General features: G+C 36.8%; 1 protein-coding gene across 1 annotated transcript in view; it reads left to right on the top strand.

Moving 5' to 3' along the window:
- GPC6 (glypican 6) overlaps window positions 1-23,952 on the top strand; it is a 1,066,366-nt gene that overhangs the window by 706,373 nt on the left and 336,041 nt on the right. The window contains exon 4 of the mRNA XM_057707663.1: window positions 9,109-9,274. Coding sequence (XP_057563646.1) covers window positions 9,109-9,274 — 166 coding nt within the window. The remainder of the gene's footprint in view (window positions 1-9,108; window positions 9,275-23,952) is intronic.

Here is a 23,952-nt window from a genome sequence, read left to right as displayed (position 1 = left end):
TAGTAGTTGTCCTTTTGTGACTGGCTTATTTCACGTAGCATAATGTTTTCAAGGTTCATCCATGTTGTTGCATGTTACAGGATTTCTTTCTTTTTTTTTTTTTTTATAAATTTATTTTATTGGCTGTGTTGGGTCTTTTTTTTTGCTGTGCGCAGGCTTTCTTTATTTGCGGTGAGTGTGGGCTACTCTTCATTGTGGTGCGCAGGCTCCTCATTGCCGTGGCTTCTCTTGTTGCGGAGCACGGGCTCTAGGCACGTGGGCTTCAGTAGTTGCAGCACATGGGCTCAATAGTTGTGGCTCACGGGCTCTAAAGCGCAGGCTCAATAGTTGTGGCACACAGGCTTAGTTGCTCCGCAACATGTGGGATCCTCCTGGAGCAGGGATCGAACCCATTTCCCCTGCATTGGCAGGTGGATTCTTAACCACTGTGCCACCTAGGAAGCCCTCTTTCTTTTTTTAAGGCTGAATTATATTTCATTGTATGTTCCTTATTGATTCATCAGTGGATGGACATTTGTTTCCACCTCTTGGTTATTGTGAACAATGCTGCAATGAACACGGGAGTTCAAATATCACTTTCAGAACCTGTTTTCAATTCTTTTGAATAAATACCCAAGAGTGGGATTGCTGGATAGTACCACAATGTTTTGATTACTTTAGCTGTGTAGTAAGTTGTGGTAAGTTTTGAAATCAGAAAATGTGAGTGCTCCAAATCTGTTCCTTTTTTTTTTGCAAGGTTGTTTTGGCTATGTGGGTCCCTTGCATTCCGTACGAATTTGAGGATTGTCTTTTCCATTTCTGCAAGGAAAAACTGTTGGAATTTTGATAAGGTTTGCAGTGAATCTGTAAATAACTTTGAGTAGTATTGCTATATTAACAAAATTGTCTTCTAATATATGATCACAGGATATCTTTCCATGTGTTTAGGTCTTCTTTAATTTCCTTCAGCAATGTTTTATAGTTTTCAGTGTAAAATTCTATTACTTCCTTGGTTAAACTTAAAAATACCTAGGTATTTTATTCTTTTGAATAGTATTATAAACGGAATTTTCTTAATTTCCTTTTTAGATTGTTCATTGCTAGTGTATAAAAACTCAGTGGATGTTTATGTGTTAATCTTGTACCCTGTAACTGTGCTGAATTCATTTATTAGCTTTAGTAGTGGTGTTTTTGTGTGAGTTATGTGGGATTTCCTATATGTAGGTTCATGTTATCTGTGAATAAAGATAGTTTTATTTCTTCCTTTCAATTTCGATAACTTTTATTTCTTTGTCTTGCCTAATGACTCTCGCTGGAATTTTAAGTACAATCTTGAAACAGTAGAGGCAAGAGCTGGCCTCCTTGTCTTATTCCTTATCTTAGAGAGAAATCTTTCAGTCTTTCACCATTGAATATGATTCAAATGTGGATTTTCATAAATTCCCTTTGTCACATTTAGGAAGTTCCCTTCTAGTCCTGGTTTTCTGTAAGTATTTATCATGAGAGAGTGGTGAATTTCATCAGAAGCTTTTACCGCATCAATTGAGATGATTGTGTGTGTGTGTTTTCCTTTATTCTATGAATAGGGAGTATTATACTGATTGATTTTCTTATGAGGAACTTCCCTTGCATTCCTGGGATAGATTCCACTTGGTCATGGTTTATAATCTTTTTAATATGGATTCAGTTTGCTGGTATTTTGTTGAGAATTTTTAATTTACATTTCAAAGGGTATTGATCTATACTTTTCTTTCCTTCTTACATCTTTGTCTGACTTTGTTATCAGGTAATGCTAGTCTCTTCGAATGAGTTAGGAAATATTCCCTCACCTTCTATTTTTGGGAAGAGTTTAAGAAGGATTTTTACTAATTCTTCCTTAAGTGTTTGGTAGAATTCACCAGTGAAGGCATCTGGTTCAGGGTTTTTCTTTGGGAGTCTTTTTTTTTTAATTAATTAATTTTAATTTAATTTGTTTATTAGCTGCTTTGGGTGTTCGTTGCTACACACGGGCTCTCTCTAGTTGCAACAAGCAGGGGCTACTCTTCATTGTGGTGCACAGGCTCCTCATTGCAGTGGCTTCTCTTGTTGCTGAGCTCAGGCTCTAGGTGTGTGGGCTTCAGTAGTTGAGGCACACAGGCTCAATAGTTTTGGCTTACGGGCTCCAGAGCACAGGCTCAATAGTTATGGTGCATGGACTTAGTTGCTCCGCGGCATGTGGGATCTTCCCAGAGCAGGGCTCGAACCTGTGTCTCCTGCATTGGCAGGCGGATTCTTAGGAATCACTTTGCCACCTAGGAAGTCCCTCTTTGGGAGTCTTTTGATTACCAATTCAATCTCTTTACTTGTTATAGGTTTATTCATATTTCCTGTTTTCATGATTCAGTCTTCGGTAGGTTGTATGTTTTTAGGAATTTGTCCATTTCATCAGAGCTATTTAATTTGTTGGTATATGAATTAGTTTCCTAGGGCTACCATAATATAGTACCAGAAATTTTAGCGATTTAAAGCAACAGAAATTTATTCTCTCACAGTTCAGTAGGCTAGAAACCTGAGGCCAAGGTGTCAGCAGAATTGATTCTTTCTAGAGGCTCAGAGGGAGAGACTATCTCATGCTCTTCTCACCACTTCTGGGAGAAGAAATATCTCTAATCAATAACCTAATGTTATACCTTAAGGAACTAGAAAAAAAAAGAGTAAACTAAAACCAACATTTGTTTATCTCCATTCTAATCTTTATTATTTGCTTCCTTTTGCCAACTTTGGTTTTAGTTTGCTCTTCTTTTTCTAGTTCCTTAAGGTGTAACATTAGGTTATCAATTCGAGATACTCTCTTTTAACGTAGGCATTTGTGGCTACATTTTTTTGCATGTTGTGTTTTCATTTTTATTTCGCTAATTATTTTCTTATTTCCCTAGTGATTTCTTCTTTAACCTCTTGGTTGTATAAGAGTGTTTGGTTTGATTTCCACATATTTGTGAATTTTCCAGTTTTCCTTCTGATACTGATTTCCAGCTTTATTCTGTTATGGTCAGAGGAGATGCTTTGTATGATTGCAGTCTTTCTAAATTTCTTGAGACTTGAGATTTAGCAATGCCTTTTTACTGAAATTTAGCCATCTCTTTATTATTAAGCACTCTCCTAGTTGCTATAAGTCTTTTTTTTTTTTAAATTAGATTCCAGAGTTCTGAGAAAGTTGATCCTGTCCATTTTCTCTGGCTTCATGGTTGCTTCAGTGGAAGGACTGATTCTTGGAGTTCCCTACTCCACCATTTCTGTGATGTCACTCATCTCCCATGCTTATCTTGCAGACATCTGTTACAGGGTTTTCTTCAGAAGGCCATCCCTGTCTTCATCCTTACTTCCCAATTTTGAGCCAAATGCCCTTTTTTGGGTTCCCTTTACACTGCACTTCCCCAAGACAAATATTTTTTTTTCCCTGAAATGATCTGGAAGTGAATGTATTCTGAGCATCCCAACACTGGTACAAAGTCTCTGTATCTTGAATCAATGAAAGTTGCATGAATGAACAAAGAAGAAACAAATTCAAGTTCTCATGAACTTACTACAAAGCCAATTTATAGGTTGCTGATTGTTAAAGAATTATAATTAAAATCACTTAACTGGAAAACTACTCTGAATGTAATTTAATCATTCTTGAGGACTTCAGAAGACACTTCAGAATCTCATGAAATATTAAGATGATGAGTAGAAACATCTCATCACTTAATACAACTACAGATTATAGACTGTGGAGGATGGCATCTACTGCTGCTCAAAAACACATGTTGAATTTATTCTAGTTAAATAAGTCATTTACATTAACTTGTTTGTCTTTGAGAAACATATCTGTCTGTCTTCTGACAGTTAGGTTTATTTGATTATTTTGGCTATATGATTTCCATAGAAACAAGCACCTGCTAGATGTATGTTCACGTATATATGTAAAGATTTATAACTTTCACGTTTCTTTGCTTTTAAAACTACTTTAAGAGACAGTGTTGTTTTACCTTGGCTACTATTAAGAATTGCTAATGTGAGCACCAATGCATGAATGTTGGTCGAGATACAGAAATCTTAAGTGTATTAAAGACCTGAAATGAGTTGCTATTATATGGCTAAGGGTACGCTATGCCTCAAATCGCATTGAGAAAATATAAGAATTACTTGCTATAACATCCTGACACACATGACTGGCCAGGTAGATAGGTCTTAGTCTTACCTTCTAATACAGATTTATTAAGGACTCTTTTTGTATTTCTTGCTATGTTTCAATGTATCTTGCTTTTTTTTACCTTTTAAAAAAGAAACACAAACAAGAACAAAAACCACAAGGTCACAAACTAAGAGCTCAATTATTTTTGTTATTTAATTCATTTTTCAGTTATTTTACAAGGAACTCTTGTTATAAATTGTATTGTTACTCCTCAAATTGTATTATTATTCCTCAAAACTAGTGAACTATAACTCATTCATTATACAGAAACAGCATCAAAAGAAGTTAACAGAAGGATTAAACTCATGATGCAAGGATGTCATATTGAAATCTTACTTGGTTGACTCACAAACTTGTGTCTGTCTTTCCAGGAGTAGGATGATGAAGTAAGAACCATTGGCTATTTTCTTTTTTCCCGCGAATATTGTAAATTCTTAAGAAAGGATTACTAGTGGTGAAGGACAACGTGTAAAAAGTTAGGTGAAAATACAAATAAGTTCAAAAAGGAATACTGTCATCATCAACTTTTTTTTCTTCACTTAAAATGTTGTTTTATTTGTGCCAAGTGGGCACCACTTTTATAAACATAATTTACTCTTTTACCTAATTTTATTTCCCAGTTTACTTCGAATATCTAGGAAGCTACAGATACATTTCTCAGAAATAGCCAAAAATCTACCTTACCAACTAAAAAAACTCAACATTTGGTTTCTTAAGGTGGATTGTGGCCTTTATTGTTGCTAAATGAGCACAATTTTCTTCAATAGGAAATTTTTTCTAATAGCTCACAAAATTTACAAACGTATGGCATTATATGCTTGAGATCTTATTCCATCCTAAATTTTAAATATGAGGTTTTAGAACTCCTTTCTTTGTTTTGGTTTTGCCAAATATACAGATGTATCTATTATTTCAGAATTGTTGTTGTTTTAATTTTGCATATTTTCTGGAGACCAGCCGGGGATTGATTTTGTATCTGATGCTTATTAGAGCCCATTGAAACTAAAATCCTAGTGTGGCTGTTATTCAGAGGAAACTCACCACAAATTTAAAATAGATAATACACCTATTAGAATGACTCAAACAAAAAATAGTAACAATACCAAATACTGGTGTGGTTGTGGGGAAAACTGCATCTCGCACATATTGCTGGTGGATGTGTAGAATGCTGCACTGATCTGGAAAGTACTTTGGCAGTTTCTTACAAAACTAAACACACACTAACTATTTGATCCATCAGGTGTACTCTTGAGCATTTATCCCAGAGAAATGAAAACTTATGTTTGTACAAAAAACTGTACGTGAATGATCATAGAGGCTTTCTTCCTAATAGCAAAGTACTGGAAACAACCCAAGTATCCTTCAGTGAGTGAAGAGTTCAACAAATTTGGTAGATCCAAACAATGGAATACTACTCAGCAATAAAAGGGAGTGACTACATGAAACCACTTGGGTGGACCTCAAGGGCAGTATGCTCAATTAAAAAAAAATGTAGCTCAAATGTTACATACTGTATGATTCCTAAAATGATAACATTATAGAGATGAAAAATAGATTAGTGGTTGCTCGGTGATAGGGACAAGGGGTGGGGTGGAGGAGACATAGAATTCTTTTGTGGTGGAAAAGTTTGTAAGTCGATTGTGATGTGGTTACACAAATCTATACATAGGATTAAACTGCATAGAAGTGTGTACACATACACACACACAGATGAATGCAGGTTGAAAAAAATCATGAAAATTGAATAAAGTCTGTAAACTCATTAGCAGCCATGTATCAAACTTAATTTCCTCATTTTGAAATTGTCCTACGGCTATATGAGATGTTGCCTTTGAGGGAAGGTGAGTGAAGCGTACCCAGGACTCTACTCATTTTGCAACTTCTTATGAGTCTATATTGTTTTGATATTAAAATATTTTTTGAATAGCTCTAGCACAATTATTAAACACTATTAAACATTTAAAAATAGAAACAGCCCTTCACACTGGCATTTAAAACAACCTTCTTTTCAGAGGCTTACTTCTAAAAGTCTTCAGTTGGAAGTGATGATTTTTTATTTCAACTCAAGCATGCAGTTGTGTCAATTCACAAAATATGGTCTGTGAACATAAAAGCTTCAACTTTGCTCCTCCACTCTCCATTTTCTTCTTCAAATGCCCTTTATTTGACCAGGAAGGATGTCATTTCCCAAAGTACTGAGAGAGCCACATTTAACTTCAACAACATTGTTCTTTTAGGTTATTAAGGCTGTTCAGTTTTCGCTGTTGGTTACTACCCTGAGTTGGAGACTCTTCTGAAATGTCAGACTGAGAAAATTGTACTAGTTCCAACATACACACACACACACACACAGAGCAAAGCTTTAGAATTAATGCAGTCAATAACCTTTGAAAACAGAGTTAGAAAGCAACAATTGAATGCTAAGATGTATAAAACTATCTTGTTCCTTTTTTCTTTGAATATCAGCATGGCCACGGAATTGAGAAACACACTAGAGAGTTCAATTGAAAAAGCATTCATTGAGTACCTAAATCATAATCATAATACCTTATGAAGATGTGCGTGTTATGCAGAGTGGTACAGGTTATAATGATGAAAAAGAGTGCACACTGTCCAAGCGATCTCAAATTTATATCTCCAATATTGACAAATACCCTAGGTTTTATACGGCACATTGAGTGAGAATAAGCAAAGCATCATGTAATACCAATGGTGAGAAAAACAAATATCCAGCAGAGTCAAAGGAAGAAACAGCTTAGCCAGCTTGGGTGAAAATAGGATAGGTCTCTGGAGAAAGGCATCAAGGTCAGGAGAAGAAAAAATCACCAGACTCCTCTCTTTTGTTCTCATTTTTTGCTTTTGTTTTGTTGTTGGAAAGTCAGTCTTAGAATCAGTGGATACTAATACATTCTCTAAATATTTTTATAAAGAAAGGCTAATTATATTTTACTTTATTTGATTTGGACTACTTAATATGCTCACTTTCTATGGTTGATCAGGTTAATTCTGTTTTATTAAAGCCAACGTTAAATACCAGGAAAAGTAAAAAATCAAAAGGATAATGCTTTACTTTGAAATGCATTAAAAATAAGGTGGATTAATGGATGGTTGAGAAAGAGAGAGAGATGTGTGAAAAAGCAGGGTAAGAAAATGTTAAATGTAGAATCTGTGGGAATATGGGTGTTCACTATAAAAATGTTTCTACTTTTCTTGATGTTTGAAAATGTTCATAAAATTTTGGAAAGAAAATGCAAAAAAAGAAAAGCATCAAAAGGACAACCAGAGATTTCAGTGCCTAGATGATAGATAGATAGATAGATGATAGATAGATAGATAGATAGATAGATAGATAGATAGATAGTTTCATTTCCTGAAATAATAAATTAGGGACTTTGTCAGTATTCCTGACCTCAAACAAATAGATTGTCAAATATTTTCTCCAGCAAAGATGGGTTTATTCAGAATCAGCAGAGAATTGCAATGTAGCAGAGGAAAGAGAGCACATTTTTAGAGGAAAAAACAAAGTTGGGACAGCTGTTGTAGTAAACAGAGCCCATGACTTTTCCATTGGCTGAGTCCTTGCCAGGAAAGAATGTTGCACTCTGCTATCCTTGCAGGGCTTGAGAGCTCCCCCTTCTGGTCTCCCAACTCTATTTAATTGAGGTTTCCGTTGATTAATTTTTTACTGTATACAACAATGAAGAAAATGTTACAGGAACCAAAGCCTTGCATTAGAAACCTCAAATATGGTTTCTAGGTAAGGGGTAAAGTGCTGGCGATTAGCTATGGTAGTGGAACGTATCCATTTATATGGAAATACCTTTTACTGCCCCACCTTTACATTGGTGTTAAGCTTTGTTAGTGTCTGAATGTTCTGGGCATGTAAGTGTCACCTGGGGGCCCAGGAGATCCAAATGATACACATTAGGCTTGTCTTCAGATGGAGAGCACAAGAACAGAAACATGTAGCTACTTGACTAAAACATCAACTTTGTATGGAACCAACCAAAAAAAAAAAAAAAAAAATGTCACTGATGTTTGTATCCAGTCATGAAAAAGAGCTTTTTGTATTTTTTTCTGGCTTTGGTGCATACCGTTTTAAATATTCTTTCCTCCTACAGTCAGATTGGTATTTTCAATGAGTCTAAAATTCGAAACCAGATTGGTTTAGAATTGATTAATTTAGGAGTATTCACTGCTTATCGTATTCAAGGTAAATAGCACTTCATTATCAGTTGATTAGTAGCTCCTCTGAATTACTGCAAGGATTTCTCTTCACATTCAACCCTGGATCCATCTTCCAAAGTTCCCAGAACTGCAAAGCTTCAGATGCCTGAAGAGGATGCCTCGACAGTTCCATTGCTTCTAAGCAGGCCTGGATCGCAGAAATCCCAGACAAGTTGATATTGATCCTTTTTAAAAAGTTAGGTACCAAGGAAGTGTATCTGCCAACCTCCTTTAGAAACAGGGTCAAATAACCAGTTGGAAAATTTTCTAAAGGTGTCACATTAAACTTTAATAATACCTTCATTTTTATGAGGCTTTTAACTTTGGAAATTGCTTTAACATGCATTATCTCATTGCCAGTTCTATTTCATTGAAACAGTGTCTAGGTTTTAGGGCTAAATTGCAATGACATAGATATCAAAATGTCGACAAGGACAATTCAAGAAAAATGATTATCACTATGCTGAACAGCAGTATTGAAAAGGAATTGATTGACTTCAAGATCAAGTACTGCAGAGGGTTAAGATTCTGATGGTTCCTTTAGACCGCTGCCCTTCTGCTAGAAGCTTATCAGAGCCACTTCACCTTTTTTTTTTTCAAGGAGAAAATGAGTCACTTCTTTTTCGTCCCCTTTCATCCTTCTTATTTCTGATTTTCTTTCTTTTTTTTTTTTCCCAATAACTCTCCAGGTCAGCCCGACCCCGGGCTGCATCCGTGCACTCATGAAGATGCTGTACTGCCCTTACTGTCGGGGACTCCCCACGGTGAGACCGTGCAACAACTACTGCCTCAACGTCATGAAGGGCTGCCTGGCAAATCAGGCCGATCTTGACACCGAGTGGAATCTGTTTATAGGTAAGGAGCGTCTCCGCGGATCTAAGGGCAGGGGTGTGGGAACAGCAGGTGTTAGTGGTACCTGACGGGCAGGTCCAAAGTGGTGAGGACTTATAGAGACTTGGAGGATTAAAACACACACACGTGCGTGCACACACACACACACAGAGTGCTGGCAAATTATAAATATTATATAGCATTTTTCTTCATTTTTTTTAATCCTGAGAAATAAGACTTCCTGGTCTATTGTGAAGGACAGTCCTGTTAAAGATTGTATGAGCCAGCTGTATTGAATTAGCTGATCCCTCTGATGAAGATAAAAGTAATCTTGTTGAATTTCTGAGAGCTTCTGTGAATAAGGGACACGTTAGAAAAGAATCTTGTTTTAAGAACAATCCCACAGTACTGTCTCTTTCTTATTTGTAGTATCTCAACATAGTCACAGATATTAGTAAACAATTCCTTCCTTAAACATCTATGATGAAAATAACTCAAGATCTTTGCTAAAATATGCAGATTTTCTTCCTCAGTCTCTAGAGAAGAATGTTTTCAGCACAGCAGCGTGACACAGCCTTCCCATCTTTAGAAGGGAGGAGGGAAGGCAGTGTGGGAGATGCAGGGAAGGTCTGTGAATCACCGCTGTGGTTCGGAGCTGCAGAAACCACTCAGGAGTTTGCGCTGCCAAAAGATATTGCCCAAATAGCTATCCAAGGATAAAAGGACAAATTTCATAGGCAGGCTTCTCCCAGGAAAATACACAGGCCTTGAAAGAGTAAATGTGTTTCTCCCCCTCTGTCAAATGGCCTTCAAATAAAAGTACTTTCAATTGTATTTACTGGGATTGCATAGTGACAAGCAGAGGGGTGCTGGTATGAGTGGCATTCGTCAGCCTCAGAGGGACTTGATCACATATGCAAACCTCTAAACCAGAAGGCTTGAGTAAAGTCTTCTGACACCTAAGATTTGGGTAGGAAAGGAAAAAGACGCATCGGGACGCAAAGAAACCTTAGCCCACGGTGCAAAAAGATACATTCAGCCTTGGCAATGAAGCCCATTAGCTGACACACTATTATGCTCAGGAAGGCCAGAGACAATGGTTGTGAAGTTTTAGAAAAAAGATTTTAGAGTGGGTAGATCCAAAGGGAAGTCATCTCACAAAATCTAAGAAATCATTACAGAGAGAATAAATTGATATACAGTACTCTTCTCTCTTCCTTCAGTGGGAGGACAAAAATCTGTTTGTGTGATCTTGGGTTACCTCATTTGAGAAATGAGGGAATTTTTTTAAGGTTAATCATTAACGTACTTTTCTAACTCAAAAATGATATGATTCTTTGCTAAGATTTTGGAAAGGAGTATGAATTTTTTTTTAAAAAAAGGTAAGCTTGATCTTCTAAAATATAAATTTAGATGAATTTAGGCAAAGACACTACCTAAATAATGCTAATTAAAAAAAACTCTCATCCTTCCTTCATTAGTCTACTCAATTCAAAAGGAAAAAGTAATTCAAATGTATTATATTGGTATAATCATATTGTCACTTATGTATATAAGGCTTAAACTGAAATAACTATAAATCATTGAGAGTGGTAAAATTAAAACAAATCTATAAATTAAATGCAAACTGTAAATAAACTTAAGGCTACCAAAAAAAGTACTCTCATCAAGAAATCTAAAAAGATTTACCTATTTAAAAAAATAGATTAAACCTCGTAGCATCATCACTTTTGAATCATAAAAATTATTCATACTGTTTGGTTGAAACTGCCATAATTCATAACACAGTTTAAACTGTTTTGATCAGCTTGCAATTTATTGATGAAAGTAGGCATGTGGATTTTGTTAAGTAGAGCAGGACATGATTAAAAATGAGAGTACGGGCTTTTAACTTGTAAGAGCAGCAGTGACTTCTTAATTGGCTTTTTTTCTCAGTGCTGGTTGGCTATTTGACGTGAAACAAAACCTTATACTTCAATCAACTGGGTTTCCTAGATGCCAATTTGATGTAAAATTGAATGTCTGGAAAATCATTTGATTTAAAAAACTAAAATTTGAATCCAACCTATGTTAGAGTACCTGGTGTTGTAGCACATGTTGGAAGGGACACTGATGGTTAGTCCTACATTAATATATTTCATACCCAATGAGATGCTCCCCTATCTCATTTTTTATTAGCCCTAGAGATTTCTAAGAAAATTCTTTCAATTTTCTTTCTTTCGGTTTTGCTATGGCGTTGAGAATTGACCACCTGCCGACACTTATAAGGCAAAATATGTTCTTGCTAATACTTGTCTGGATGTGAAGTGTTGGTTCACAAATTTACTACATGAATTAGTCAAATGTGCCAAGTCCATTTTCCACACAGATACATCCAAGATGACAGCGTTCATGAATGCAGCAGCAAAGATCAGTGAGCAAATCAGTAATTCAACAAAAATTGTATATAATAACCCTGTCTCTGCTCAGCACCTGCATCCCATCACTCTTGGGCTCCCAGCATCTTTTCATCAAACCCTTCACTCCTACTGCTGTCAATTGCACGTGCTGTGTCTGTCTGCTACATTAATGTCCTAGTTTATACATTTTATAGGTTCGTTTTTATTATGTGCTCATCTAAAATGTTAACAGTGGCATGCAATCAACCATCAATAAAAACATGGATTGAATTGGTGCCACATTCTCATAATCTTTACAATGCCACACATTAATTGAAAGTGATTTGTAACGATTTAGAATTCAGTTGGTGTCTGCATCATGTCAAAAGAAAGGCACTTCAGTGATAAAATGAAATGTTTCAAGTGTTCAAGTAAAAACCCCAGTGGCATTCCATTCACTTCTGAGGTTCTGTAGTTTGTTTTTGTTTTTTTTTTTTTTCTCTCTTTTTGGTTTTTTTAATCCTAGAAAAAAAAAGTCAGGAGTTCTACTTGGGATATATTTTCACAGTCCTTTAGGAACTTTAACTCTGTAAAAGCACAGAGACCCTGCTCAGAAGAGTCTTATTAATTAACTATTGTAAGACAAAGGAAGAACGCTTTCCTTTTTATGTAAAGAGGTTTTTTTTTTTTTTTTTGGCTAAGTTTCTGGCAGCTTTGAAGATGCCGCTAGCCCCATTGTAGAGTACTTGAAAGCCTGGGTTCACCTCTGTTGGGAGCTTTTTGCTGCTGCCTAGGAGCATGTGGGATTCCCCAGTACAAAGCCCAGCCCAGCTTCAACCTGTACCCCTCCCCCCGCCCGCCCTCACTTGCTGCATCCACTTGCTGCAGGAGCAAAAGGAGCGGGAAGAGTGGCTTTTAGCTGGTCTCACTCTTTGAAAAGACATGGTAGGAGAAAAGTGTAATTTGAAGCATTGACAGCCTTTTAGGCACTTACCCCAGGTGTTGCTGTATATTCATACTCAGCTTATTCCAGCCTGGCTTTTGAATGTTGCCTAAAAGTAGAAGGGTTTTCTTGAAAAGTGTTTACATAAATTAAAATTTCCTAGAGGGAAACGGTTTGTGGGCAGAACGCGTTGCTTCGGTAATGTCCCGTGGTTCTTTTGAGTGTTTGGCATTGATATCAGCATTCCACAGATAAGAATTGTTCCACTGGACAAGGGACCGCGTTGCAGATTACACCTAGCTTGTGAGCAGAAAAGTTAAGGCTGAAGTTACATTTATATAGCTATAATAAATCTTGCTTCTACTTTAAAAATCTAGAATGTGTAAGACAGCCTCCTCCAAACATCGGGTACCTTCTATAACTAGAGAATAGAAGAGACTGAGAATTAGAGAGGAAAAAAAAAAAGAAAAAAAGGTTTGTGGGTATGGGAGGCAAATGTTGGTGAGACTAAAGATGGATTCTGTATTGGTCTGTAATGTTTTTTATTACTAAAATGTTGTAGGATGCTTATTACTGTAAGTAAAAGACAAAATGATCTCTACAGTTCCACGTAAAAGGGAGACCTTAACATGTTTTTTCCCAACATTGGAGCTTAAGTTTTTAGGTTTATCACAGTTAGTAAGATGCTTATAATCTTAACATATTAATTCAACTCATTATATTGAGTAAGCTAGACACATACATTTTTTGCCCTCAGGGATTTTAATGTAGTTAAATTAATTATAATCAACTGTGATAAAGTGTTATGAAAATAGAAGCCCAGGATGCTAAGTGTCTACTCCGCAGGGGAACCTAACCTCATCTTGGCGGGGGGGCGGCGGGGTGCAGTCAGGGAAGCCCTACCTTGATAAGTATGGAATAAAGTACTTATTCTATTAAATAAGTATTGAATTATCCTTGTCAAACATAATTGATGTTGAACAGCCATAATATACATAACTGTTACATTATAGGTGCCAAATATTAGTAAGTTTCTTGTGACAATTTCAGTAGGTCTAGTATGATCTATCAGTGGTTCTTAAATACTTATTTGTTTCACTTTGGACATATTTCATGATCAGATCTCATCACCACCACTGCCACTGACTTGAACTGATAAGATTTGGGAAATGTGTGTTCATTCTTTAGCAGAAAAGGTTCAGTTCCCTGATCTATTGATACCCTCCAATGAGGGAGAGACAGAAGAGCAAGCAGCTCATATTTTTAATTTAGGCCTTTAGGTCTCATGCAGTCGTGATCAGACAGATCAGTGATATCAAACTATCTGGGCTTTCTTCTTCCTTTCAAACCAACTGATTTCTAAGCCTCAAGACAGAGCACTGGCATGAGAGCCTCAACAGAAAACCCAAGGTAAGTACCACATCTGTGCCAGGACAAGAGACCATGCAGTGGGTACCGTTCGTTCATCCTCTCATTTATTTATAAATCCAGCACCTGTTTACTGAGTGTCTGGTATGGACCTTGCTCTGGTTCAAGCTTGGGAGTCTAGCTGATAAGGCCCTGCCTGCTGAGAACAGGACTCAATATAATATATGTCGTTTGAATGGAGTAAATGGAAATGAGTCGGCAGAGGAATGGAAGGGAATGCAGTAAGAGGCTGTTCTGTTTTACCTTGTGAGTCTACTCTTTTAATGGAAGGATGACTAATTCAGTCATTTCAAAAGCACATATCCCTGTTGTTAATGGACTCTATGAGAGCAAGGATGGCAGAAACAAATCAGATAATGAGCCTGGTTCTTTCATTGTGACAGCTGCTGTCAAGTTGTAAATTAGAGCCAGCCGAAGGAAGCTGTGTTAGGTCAGTCAAAGGACTGGTGTCACGTTATAAATAGCTATTTGGGGGCACAGATGACTTTCTTAGGTCCAGCAAGATTTGTTTAATCCTCAAGGTATTTAGTGTATTCACAACTTTCTATCTGGGGGAAATGTTGCTAGATAAACATGTATCATTTCTTGTAAATATACTTGGGTTTTCGTTTTATGAAATGTACAGGACTGTGAGATGTTGCATTTCAGAAGGATAGAAAATATACACAAGGAACTATTTCAAGCATTTGTATAAGATACTCTTTCAAAGACTTTCTTAAGCATGAAATCCTGTAATATAAATCTGATATATTTTTTAGTTATAAAGAATTCCATAGTAAATGTGATATGATTCTGGCTGATATATCTTGAAATGCCATGTTTCAAATACCTCTAGACCCTAAACATAGAAAATTATTTCAAGAACTGTAGTTAGCAGCAAGCTTTCAAGGCTTCTTCATCTCTGCTTTGTATGTAGAAGACAAGAGCCTATTCAATAATACAGGCCAGAAACATGACTCTTAAATTTGAGGAACAAAAGCCAAAGCAATTGTTGTAGAATCTGATCTCACTGTTGGCTACAGAACTTACTTTTGCCCTTGTACATTCCTAGAAGCACCAAGAAAGATTAAAAAAAAAAAACATTTTATTTTCTATCAGTTGAAATCTGACCCCTCCCAAACCTCTGCCTTCCTTTTATCGTCATTGATTCCATATTTCCCCTTTCTGATAGACATTTATCATATGCTGTGTTCTCTCTGTAATGCTGGCAGAATGCATAAGCAGTGCTAACTACTCTCTGAGAGAAAGAAGGAAAGAAGGAAAGAAAGAAAGAAAGAAAGAAAGAAAGAAAGAAAGAAAGACAGACAGGAAGGAAGGAAGGAAGGAAGGAAGGAAGGAAAAGAAAGAAAACAGTTGGCTGGTACCCAGGAGCCTTTCACAAGCGGCATTTGTTATCAATTTTCTGTGTTTAGAAAGTGGTTTACTTCTGAACTCTGCATGTGTGAAAATATTTCTATGTGGCACAATAGGGTTAATGTCTTAAGGGTGGTAAAATGTACAAGGCAATTCAGCAAACACAGAGGGAGGCATCTCCTAACCTCTGAACACTTACTAATGCTGATCTTGAGGCAGCAACTCAAGGGATTCATGGGACTGCAGTTTCCATTCTGAATCAAGCAGACTTTCCCATGCATCAAAGCAGGCAAAGCACATCAAACCTAAAATTACTTGGTGTGATATACAAGTAGTCCTTCTAAGATACGTGGGCATGTTTCCTTGATCCCTAGTGCCAACTCCTGTTCCTCCCTCTCTTCCAGTTCCCACATACTCAACTTCTATACAATTTAGAATTGTATTGAATAGGTATTCCATTTCCTATTTACCGATGACTACAAATATGATATTCTAAACTAGAGTTTCAAGTTGGAATTCGTGGCGCAATATAATATGACACCAACCAATGGCCTGTAACAAGGCATACCTCTTTTTTGCAAGTATAACATTCTTTAGGATACAAAATGTTCCATGTATAATAGGACATTCACTGAAATACCTCTGCTGCCTTATGCTCTCCAGTTTCTACGCGAACCAGCCATGGAAGGATTTAGTTTACCAGGAGAAAGCTGAGCACATCAAAATGATTCAAAGTGGCTAGAGAATTGCCTTTGTACTTGGGATTTTACATTTTGCTTTTAATTTACACTTCAACTTCAGGATTTCCTATAGATAAATGGTCTAATTTGATAATTATATCAAAAAAGTACTTGTTTTTAATATTTGACATCTGATTTTAGTAATGTGATAGTTTTCACTGTCATGTTTTCAAGTTCAATCTATAATACAAGATGTCTGGCTTTGGGCATGCCAAGAGGAAATATCTGATGATTCTTTAGAATGGAATTCAACAGATTCCAAGTTAAGTAGATCCCAGAAACCCAGGCAAAATTCAAATACTACTATTAGCCCAGAGACATTCTTAGCAATTCCATTTTCAGGAGATAAGAGAAACATGAGGTAGAAGAAAGTGTTGTGTTGTAGAAACTAGAAAATAAGAAATATAAGTAGGGTGAAGTTAGTGGATTGTTAAAGAAAAGATTAAAACACATGACTGTTTACAAATAGCAAACTTGGGACTTCCTAGGTGGCTCAGTGGTTAAGAATCCGCCTGCCAATGCAGGGCACACGGGTTCGATCCCTGCTCCAGGAAGATCCCACATGCTGCAGAACAACTAAGCCCATGTGCCACAACCATTGAGCCTGTGTGCCACAACTATTGAAGCCTGAGCACCTAGAGCCCATGCTTCACAACAAGAGAAGACACTGCAGTGAGGAGCCTGTGCACCACAATAAAGAGTGGCCCCCGCTTGCAGCAACTAGAGAAAGCCCGTGTGCAGCAATGAAGACCCAACACAGCCAATAAATTAATCAATTAATTAATTAAAAAAATAAAATAAAAGTTCATGAATTTACAATGGAATATTACTCAGCCATAAAAAGGGATGAGATGGAGCTATATGTCATGAGGTGGATAGACCTACAGTCTGTCATACAGAGTGAAGTAAGTCAGAAAGAGAAAGACAAATATTGTATGCTAACTCACATATACGGACTCTAAAAATGGCACTGATGAACTCAGTGACAAGAACAAGGACGCAGATGCAGAGAATGGACTGGAGAACTCGAGGTTTGGGAGGGGGCGGGGGGTGAAGGGGAAGCTGAGACGAAGCGAGAGAGTAGCACAGACACATATATACTACCAACTGTAAAATAGATAGCCAGTGGGAAGTTATTGTATAACAAAGGGAGTCCAACTTGAGGATGGAAGATGCCTTAGAGGACTGGGATGGGGAGGGTGGGGGGGGAGTCAAGGAAGGGAGGGAATACGGGGATATGTGTATAAAAACAGATGATTGAACTTAGTGTACCCCCCCAAAAATAAAAAAAAGATAAAAAAAAAAAAGTAAAAAAACCAAACAAATAGCAAATGTATAACAAGTCCCAGGGACCGAAAAGTCCTTCATGTGGTGACTGATTTAATAGAACAGAGGGGAAGGGAGTTACTTCCTGAAGTATTTAGATCACTCTAAAAGTCCTGATTAGTAGCTAAAATGAAAATCTTTATTTTAACCTAAATAATAAATCCTTGTACAATGTGGCCGTACTTTATTAAAACACCTTAATAATAGTAGTGTTAAATGAGGGTACTTAAACTTCTTTTCCTATAAACATCACATTTACATTTACATAGATATAATACAATCTTAAATAGAAATATATTAGGTAGAAATATATCTAATTTCTCCAGTTGCTCTAAAAGTTCCTTTAACGCGTGATTATCTCAAGAGTAGAGCTGCTGATCATGTCTTAATGTTTGAGTCACTTTTGAAATTAGTTTTGATTTTCCTCAGGCTTATAACAATTATAAAAGAGTCTCTTCAAATCTTATTCTTTTCATCTTCTTTTCTTTGTGGGTTGTTTATTATGAGCAACACTCTAAGGAACCAGGGTGAAGCCAGGTTAGAAGAGACAGCCCTGCGAATTATTCTGTTGGTTAAAAGCAGGTTTTTATTGGTTTCTCTAAAAGAGAAATGGGTATAAATGTCCTTGGGAGTAATTTAAACTTTTGAGAACCTTCATGGTCTATGAAAACTGTGAACTTGTAAGTCACTTAAAAATATTGCATCTACAGATTTGCGGTAAGATAGCCAGGAGATAATTTAAATTAAAATAGAGCATGAAATATGCCTTGTCCTTCAAATAACAGCTTATGTATAAATCCCATATTAAAAAGATATGTCCTCAATTTTTTTGTTTGCATGGATTTAAATAATTTGCTACGCTAAGAAGCTAAGAATTTCCTTTATTATAACCTCTAAAGAAGTGAAAATTCGAGAAATGAAAAATAAGTCATTGAATATATAACATTACCCCAAGAAGAGATGTAAGTATCACAATTTTATTCTTTAAGGTACAGGAATCGTCTAGAATGATAACACTGACAATTAAATACCCCCCCCCCAAATGGTCAATATTCACCACTAAAATCTCAATGCTCAGGAAATGAAATGATTTAATGAGAGGCCTAAAATAATAATATCAGGTGGAATGAATAAGCTAGTAGATGTGAGAGAGTTTTGGAAGTAGCAACCACCACCTCTTCGATTGCTGGAGAGCTGATGTGATTTTGAGATTGACTGAATCAGAAAGTGACTCCTGTCTTACTTGAGTGCTGCATCTACTCCAGTAACGTCACACCAGCTTGAAAAAGTCAGGTCTCCCAGAGGAAGCAGAACCACTGTCCTGTAAGAGAGTTTAATGACTTGAAGAAGCAAAGTGTTCTCAGAATTCATGACAGTCAGTTGGTGAGGGCAGTTTGGAGCCCTTGATCTCATCACTTATGCATATGTCTCCTGGTTTTCTAAATTCAATGTCCTAGATTTTTTTTTATATTAGTTCTTTACCACAGTTTACTCTTCCAAATTCTTGTGTTAACATAAGTCACAGAAATGTATTCCATAGTGCAAAATCTATGTGTAATACCCAACCAGATGGGAGAACTGAAATCACCAATAGTCCTAAGAGTGTTAGGCAGGAATAATTCTACAAATACCAAAACACAGCACACTTTGAAGGTGTGGGTGATGCTCAGGAGCTGACTTCTAGAAAGTGACTCCACAAAGTGAAATCTATGTACTTGCAGCCCTTCATTCATCAGCCCTGAAGTATTTTCTATTGAGTTGCTGTGTCTGGATATAAAATGTTTGGCAAGTTCATGGTGACCTGACATAATATATGCCTAATACTACAGTTTATTGGTTGAAGGTCCAAATATATACTCCTCAAAGCTGTCCATGAGAGAATGAATGTTCAAGTGTGTCTTGCTACTCACCTACAATTATAGTATCCAAATTCTAAAACTCTGAGAGAGTTGTAAGAAACGTTATTCCCCTTTTAAGATAGTTCTGAGTGCCACTTGGAGAACATGACATACATAGCAATAATAGCTAGCATGTATTAGACATTTACTTTCCACCAGGCTATACTGTAATCATTTTACACTTTTAATCCTTACAACAACCCTATTAAGTAGTCAATATTATGATTTTCATTGTGCAGCTAAGTGACCTGTCCAAGGTCATATAATATGTAAGTTGCAATGCCAGAATCTGTCTCCAGAGCCCAGGTTTTACTAAGTGTTTAGGAAGTAACTCAGTCTCTAGGTATATGGATTGATGGGTATATTGGGAGAACTTGAGTATTTCCTCTGGCCAGCACTGTCCAACAAAATTTTTGCATCAATGGAAATATTCTAAGTCTGAGCTGTCCAACATAGCACCACTAGCCACGTGTAACTATTGAGTACTTTAAATATATCTAATGAGACCGATCAACAGAATTTTTATTTTATTTTATTTTGATTAATTTAAATTTAGTCACATGTAGCTTTTGAACACTTAAAATGTGACTAATATGTCTGAGGAACTAAATTTCTCATTTCATTCTTTTAACTTATTTTAATCGCTCTAAGTGGTTAGTGCCTACTCTATTGGACAGACCATCAAAACACCTATAATTTCCATCACATGGCTCAACATCTGAATATATCCAGTTCTCTTCAAAAAGGTGTTTATTAGTTGCCTTTTTTGTGCTTAGATCGAGACTGGGCATATGGTAGACACAAAAGCAATAAAAATTGTACTACCCAATCCTGAGAAATTATAATTTTCCAAAGAGATGAAATGTGTGCTTTCAAAGTGCAAGTTTGGTTAAGTGAAGACCACATAGTTACCAGCAATAGTCCTTGAACCACTGCATGAGTTTGAATCCTGACTCCACTGTATATTATTGTGTGTGACTTGGGGGACATTACTTAACCTTCATAAATCTCGAGGTTTTTCTCATCAATAAACTGGAGATAATAGAACCCCCCTCTTAGCTTTGTGAGGATTAAGCTGGATAATGCAGTTCCATCTGGAGGATAAGCGATGTCCACAAAGGAGAAGCCATGAGGGTTTCTGTTCAGGTGAAAAACCTATGAAAGTATGAGCAGAAAATAGAGAGTAGGGAGTAGAAAGCAACAGAGTAGGCAAGGAGACAGTAGAAGATCAGGGTACTAGAATCATGTGTCCAAAAGAAGTAACAAGGGCAGGCCGAAAACCAAAGGAAAAATGGTAAGAGGAGAGTTAATCAGGAAGAATTGAAAGGACAAGATTAGAGAAAGTGCACTTCATCACACAAGCTTTTTATCCCTGTTCCTGGGTTCGCCTTAGCTCCTGGGAGACAGGATCCACCCCAGTAGAGAGGACATTGCTCTTGCTCAGGTGAATAAGCACTTGGTGACACTAAGATGAAAGAACAGTGGTGCAAAGGTAGGAATAAGTATGATGTACTTAAGTGCTTGCAAGGAAACCAGGAAAGCTGAAACAGACACACTTGCTGGAAGGTACTGAAAGGTAGGATTGGTCAGGACTGGATTGTTGAAGCTTTGGAAGACAGGCCAAATACTTGTCTTCCTTTTGTCTTGTAGGCAATGCCAAATCACAGGGCATTTTTATCCAAGTAATGGCAGGGTAATTTGGCATCCAAGTAAAGGATGGATTCATATGGATTAGACCAGTGGTAGTGAGACAGTCACCTAAGCATGGCATGGAAGGAGAAAGGAAGATAGCCCTAATGATAGAGGTGAAAGTAAAAATTTATAGCACTTCATGTCTAAATATAGGCAACTAAATGTAGAGGGTAAAGAAAGAAACATATCAGATCTGACTAAGATAAACATGTGAAAGAAAGATGGTGCTGCCAGCCAGTAGAAAAGCTAGCTTGAGGTATGGCAAACATGGATTTCTTCCATTTATTTTGGGCTTGTTGGACTTGAGAAACAGTGGTACCCAAAATAGGAACGTCCAGTTGGATGCTGAAAATAGCAGTGTTTTATGTTCCTAGAACAGGAGACAGGGATGCCAAGAACCATTGGAGGGTTTCCACTCCAAATGATTCTGTAGCCAACTTCCCTAATCGACTCGTCAGATTGTGCCCGGAATCCGCTCTTGTGGGCACCACACAGGTGCCTGCGTGTTCTTTCCCTGTGAAATTATACCGCCTTTACCCCTAAATGTGAAACATTTAACAGCCTGCTCATCAATATGAGTTCTCAGAATGAGCCTTTCTCTCTACTCCCCAACCTCTTTAATCAAGTGTAGTTAGGATGTCAACGGTGTAAATATGAGAATGCTTAGCAGAATGATTCAAAGGAAACATGCCTTGATTGCTCCCCAGGATACATTTTCTCATCCCCTTGATGGCCATGTTTATCATATACATTGAGACTTTATAATTGCAGTCAATCCGAGAGGAAATGTATTTTCTACGGGCTTTGACTTTTCCATCCTCAATGCATGAAATCTAGGGTTACTTTGCTCATTTCTGGCCACTGCCAAATTCTGAATTTCATGTTGAGGCATGAAATTTGTTAATTTTACAAAAACCTTGCCTCTAGGGCATTCATTTCCTTCACTGGCAAGAATGCCATGTGTTAGAAAGCAGCCCCTGACTTCATTGCATACCTTATGGCACAGCTGTCACCAATGAAAACTCAACATGTAAGGACCAATATAATCTATTCATTAATTTCTGAACATGAAGGCCCCCCTAGGAGCAAGACAGACATACACAATGCAGCTTTTGCAATGCAACATTGGAAGGAGAAGTGAGTTTTTTTTTTTTTTTTTGAATCTCATATTGCCAAGTTATGGGTTTTTAAGAATGCCCTAGAGTATAAATTATTTCTCGAAACCTCTATAGTGACTTTTGTCAAATGCCTTCTGCTTAGCCCATTAAAGGTGAAAACCATGAAATATTATTTGATTTGTAACCCAAGAAATGCCCTAAAACCACCTGTCCCTCTTTGGAAAGCCGCCAGAATAAAGTGAGAGGAAAGGTCGAGCCTGAGAACAATAATTGGAGGTTGCAGCATGTGGCTCTGATCAAAGGTTGAGCCCATGGCTGCATGCAGGCTTCCAGTCTCATTGGGAGGATTTCCATTTATTTTTCTTAACCCACATAGGAATCCAGGCTTTTGAGGTCAACATTTCAAATCATTTAATAGTGGCCATTCAACATTAAAAAAAAAAACCCGACAATGACTTGTATTGAATAGTTATTATGTTTTCCTTTGAATTTGATTTGGAGAAGTTGGTTTCAGGATACATTTAATTTCCATGTGGAATTGGCAGATATTAAATTCCACTTCTCCTGAGTGCCTCGGGATTTTTTAAAAATCACTTTAATTCTGCTGTGCCATCCATCGGTTCCTATCAATTTACCTAGTGGTCACTGGGCATCAGATTGCTTGTGTTCATCACGAACTTGTTAAATTAACCTTTAACATGTAAGGCAAAAAATATTGAAGTTAAAGCTACATCCGGGCATTTTTTAAGATACAGACATTAACAGTCTGGAAATGCAAAATCATAAAGTTTGAGGGTCATTTGACAAATTGATTATAGGATAAAAATCAAATTCTTTTATCTGAAACTTCTTAATCTGGCAGAGAAACACGAGCGATGCTGTGGAAGTTTAGGGACATGCCTGTGATGCTTCCTGATTAGCCTGTGTCCAGTTATACAGGAATGTTGCAGTAAGCATACCAATTGAGAGGAGAAGGACATCAGCATCATAATATTACCTTCCAGAAGGCGTTAGGGAACTTACTTAAGATTTAGGCTTGACTTTTTATTGAATACTTATTGTCTGTCCGGTAATACTATATCTAATATTTTTATGCTTTAAGAAATGAGTCATAATTAGTGTGTCATTTTTGCCTAGAGTGTTTCTCTAAGTATCTTAACATTCTCCTGAATGTTTTGTTGATCATTTAAAGAGTCACTTTAAGCTAAGCCTTTAGTTGAATGAATAAAATTCCAAACTAGAGGATCTTACTTACCAGGGGTTTAATATGTATATGTGCATTAAGCTTGATAAATGGGTTTTATATACTAGAGACTATGGTAAAAGAAAAAAATGGTTTTTCTCTGATATTGATCTGCTTGAAATCAAGTCATTTTTTAACACTTATTTTGGAATAATTTTTGACTTACAGAAAAGCTGCAAAAATGGTACAGTTCACATATATCCTTTATTTTATCTTATCCTAATATTAACAACATACATACATAACCATATAGTGTAACAGTCAAAACCAGGAAATTGACATTGATACAATATTATTAAATAAACTACAGACCTCATTCTAATTCCACTAGTTTATCTTTTTCATGTTTCAGGATCTGATTCAGTGTTCCACATGCATTTAGATGTCTTCTTATTCTCCCCCAATGTATTATAGCTTCTCAACTTTCCTTGCCTTTTATGAACTTGACACTTTCAATGAGGACCAGTCAGTTATTGGGCAGATTTATTCTCAAATATTGTTTTTTAATGTTGGGGAAGCATTTTTATTGTTTCTTAAACTCTCGTAATGTATCTGGACTTCATCGCAAATGTTTTTCTGTAGT

This window comes from Hippopotamus amphibius, chromosome 14 (assembly GCF_030028045.1).
Source record: "Hippopotamus amphibius kiboko isolate mHipAmp2 chromosome 14, mHipAmp2.hap2, whole genome shotgun sequence".
Classification (NCBI taxonomy): Eukaryota; Metazoa; Chordata; class Mammalia; order Artiodactyla; family Hippopotamidae; genus Hippopotamus; species Hippopotamus amphibius.
This window is presented reverse-complemented; position numbering and strand designations above follow the sequence as displayed.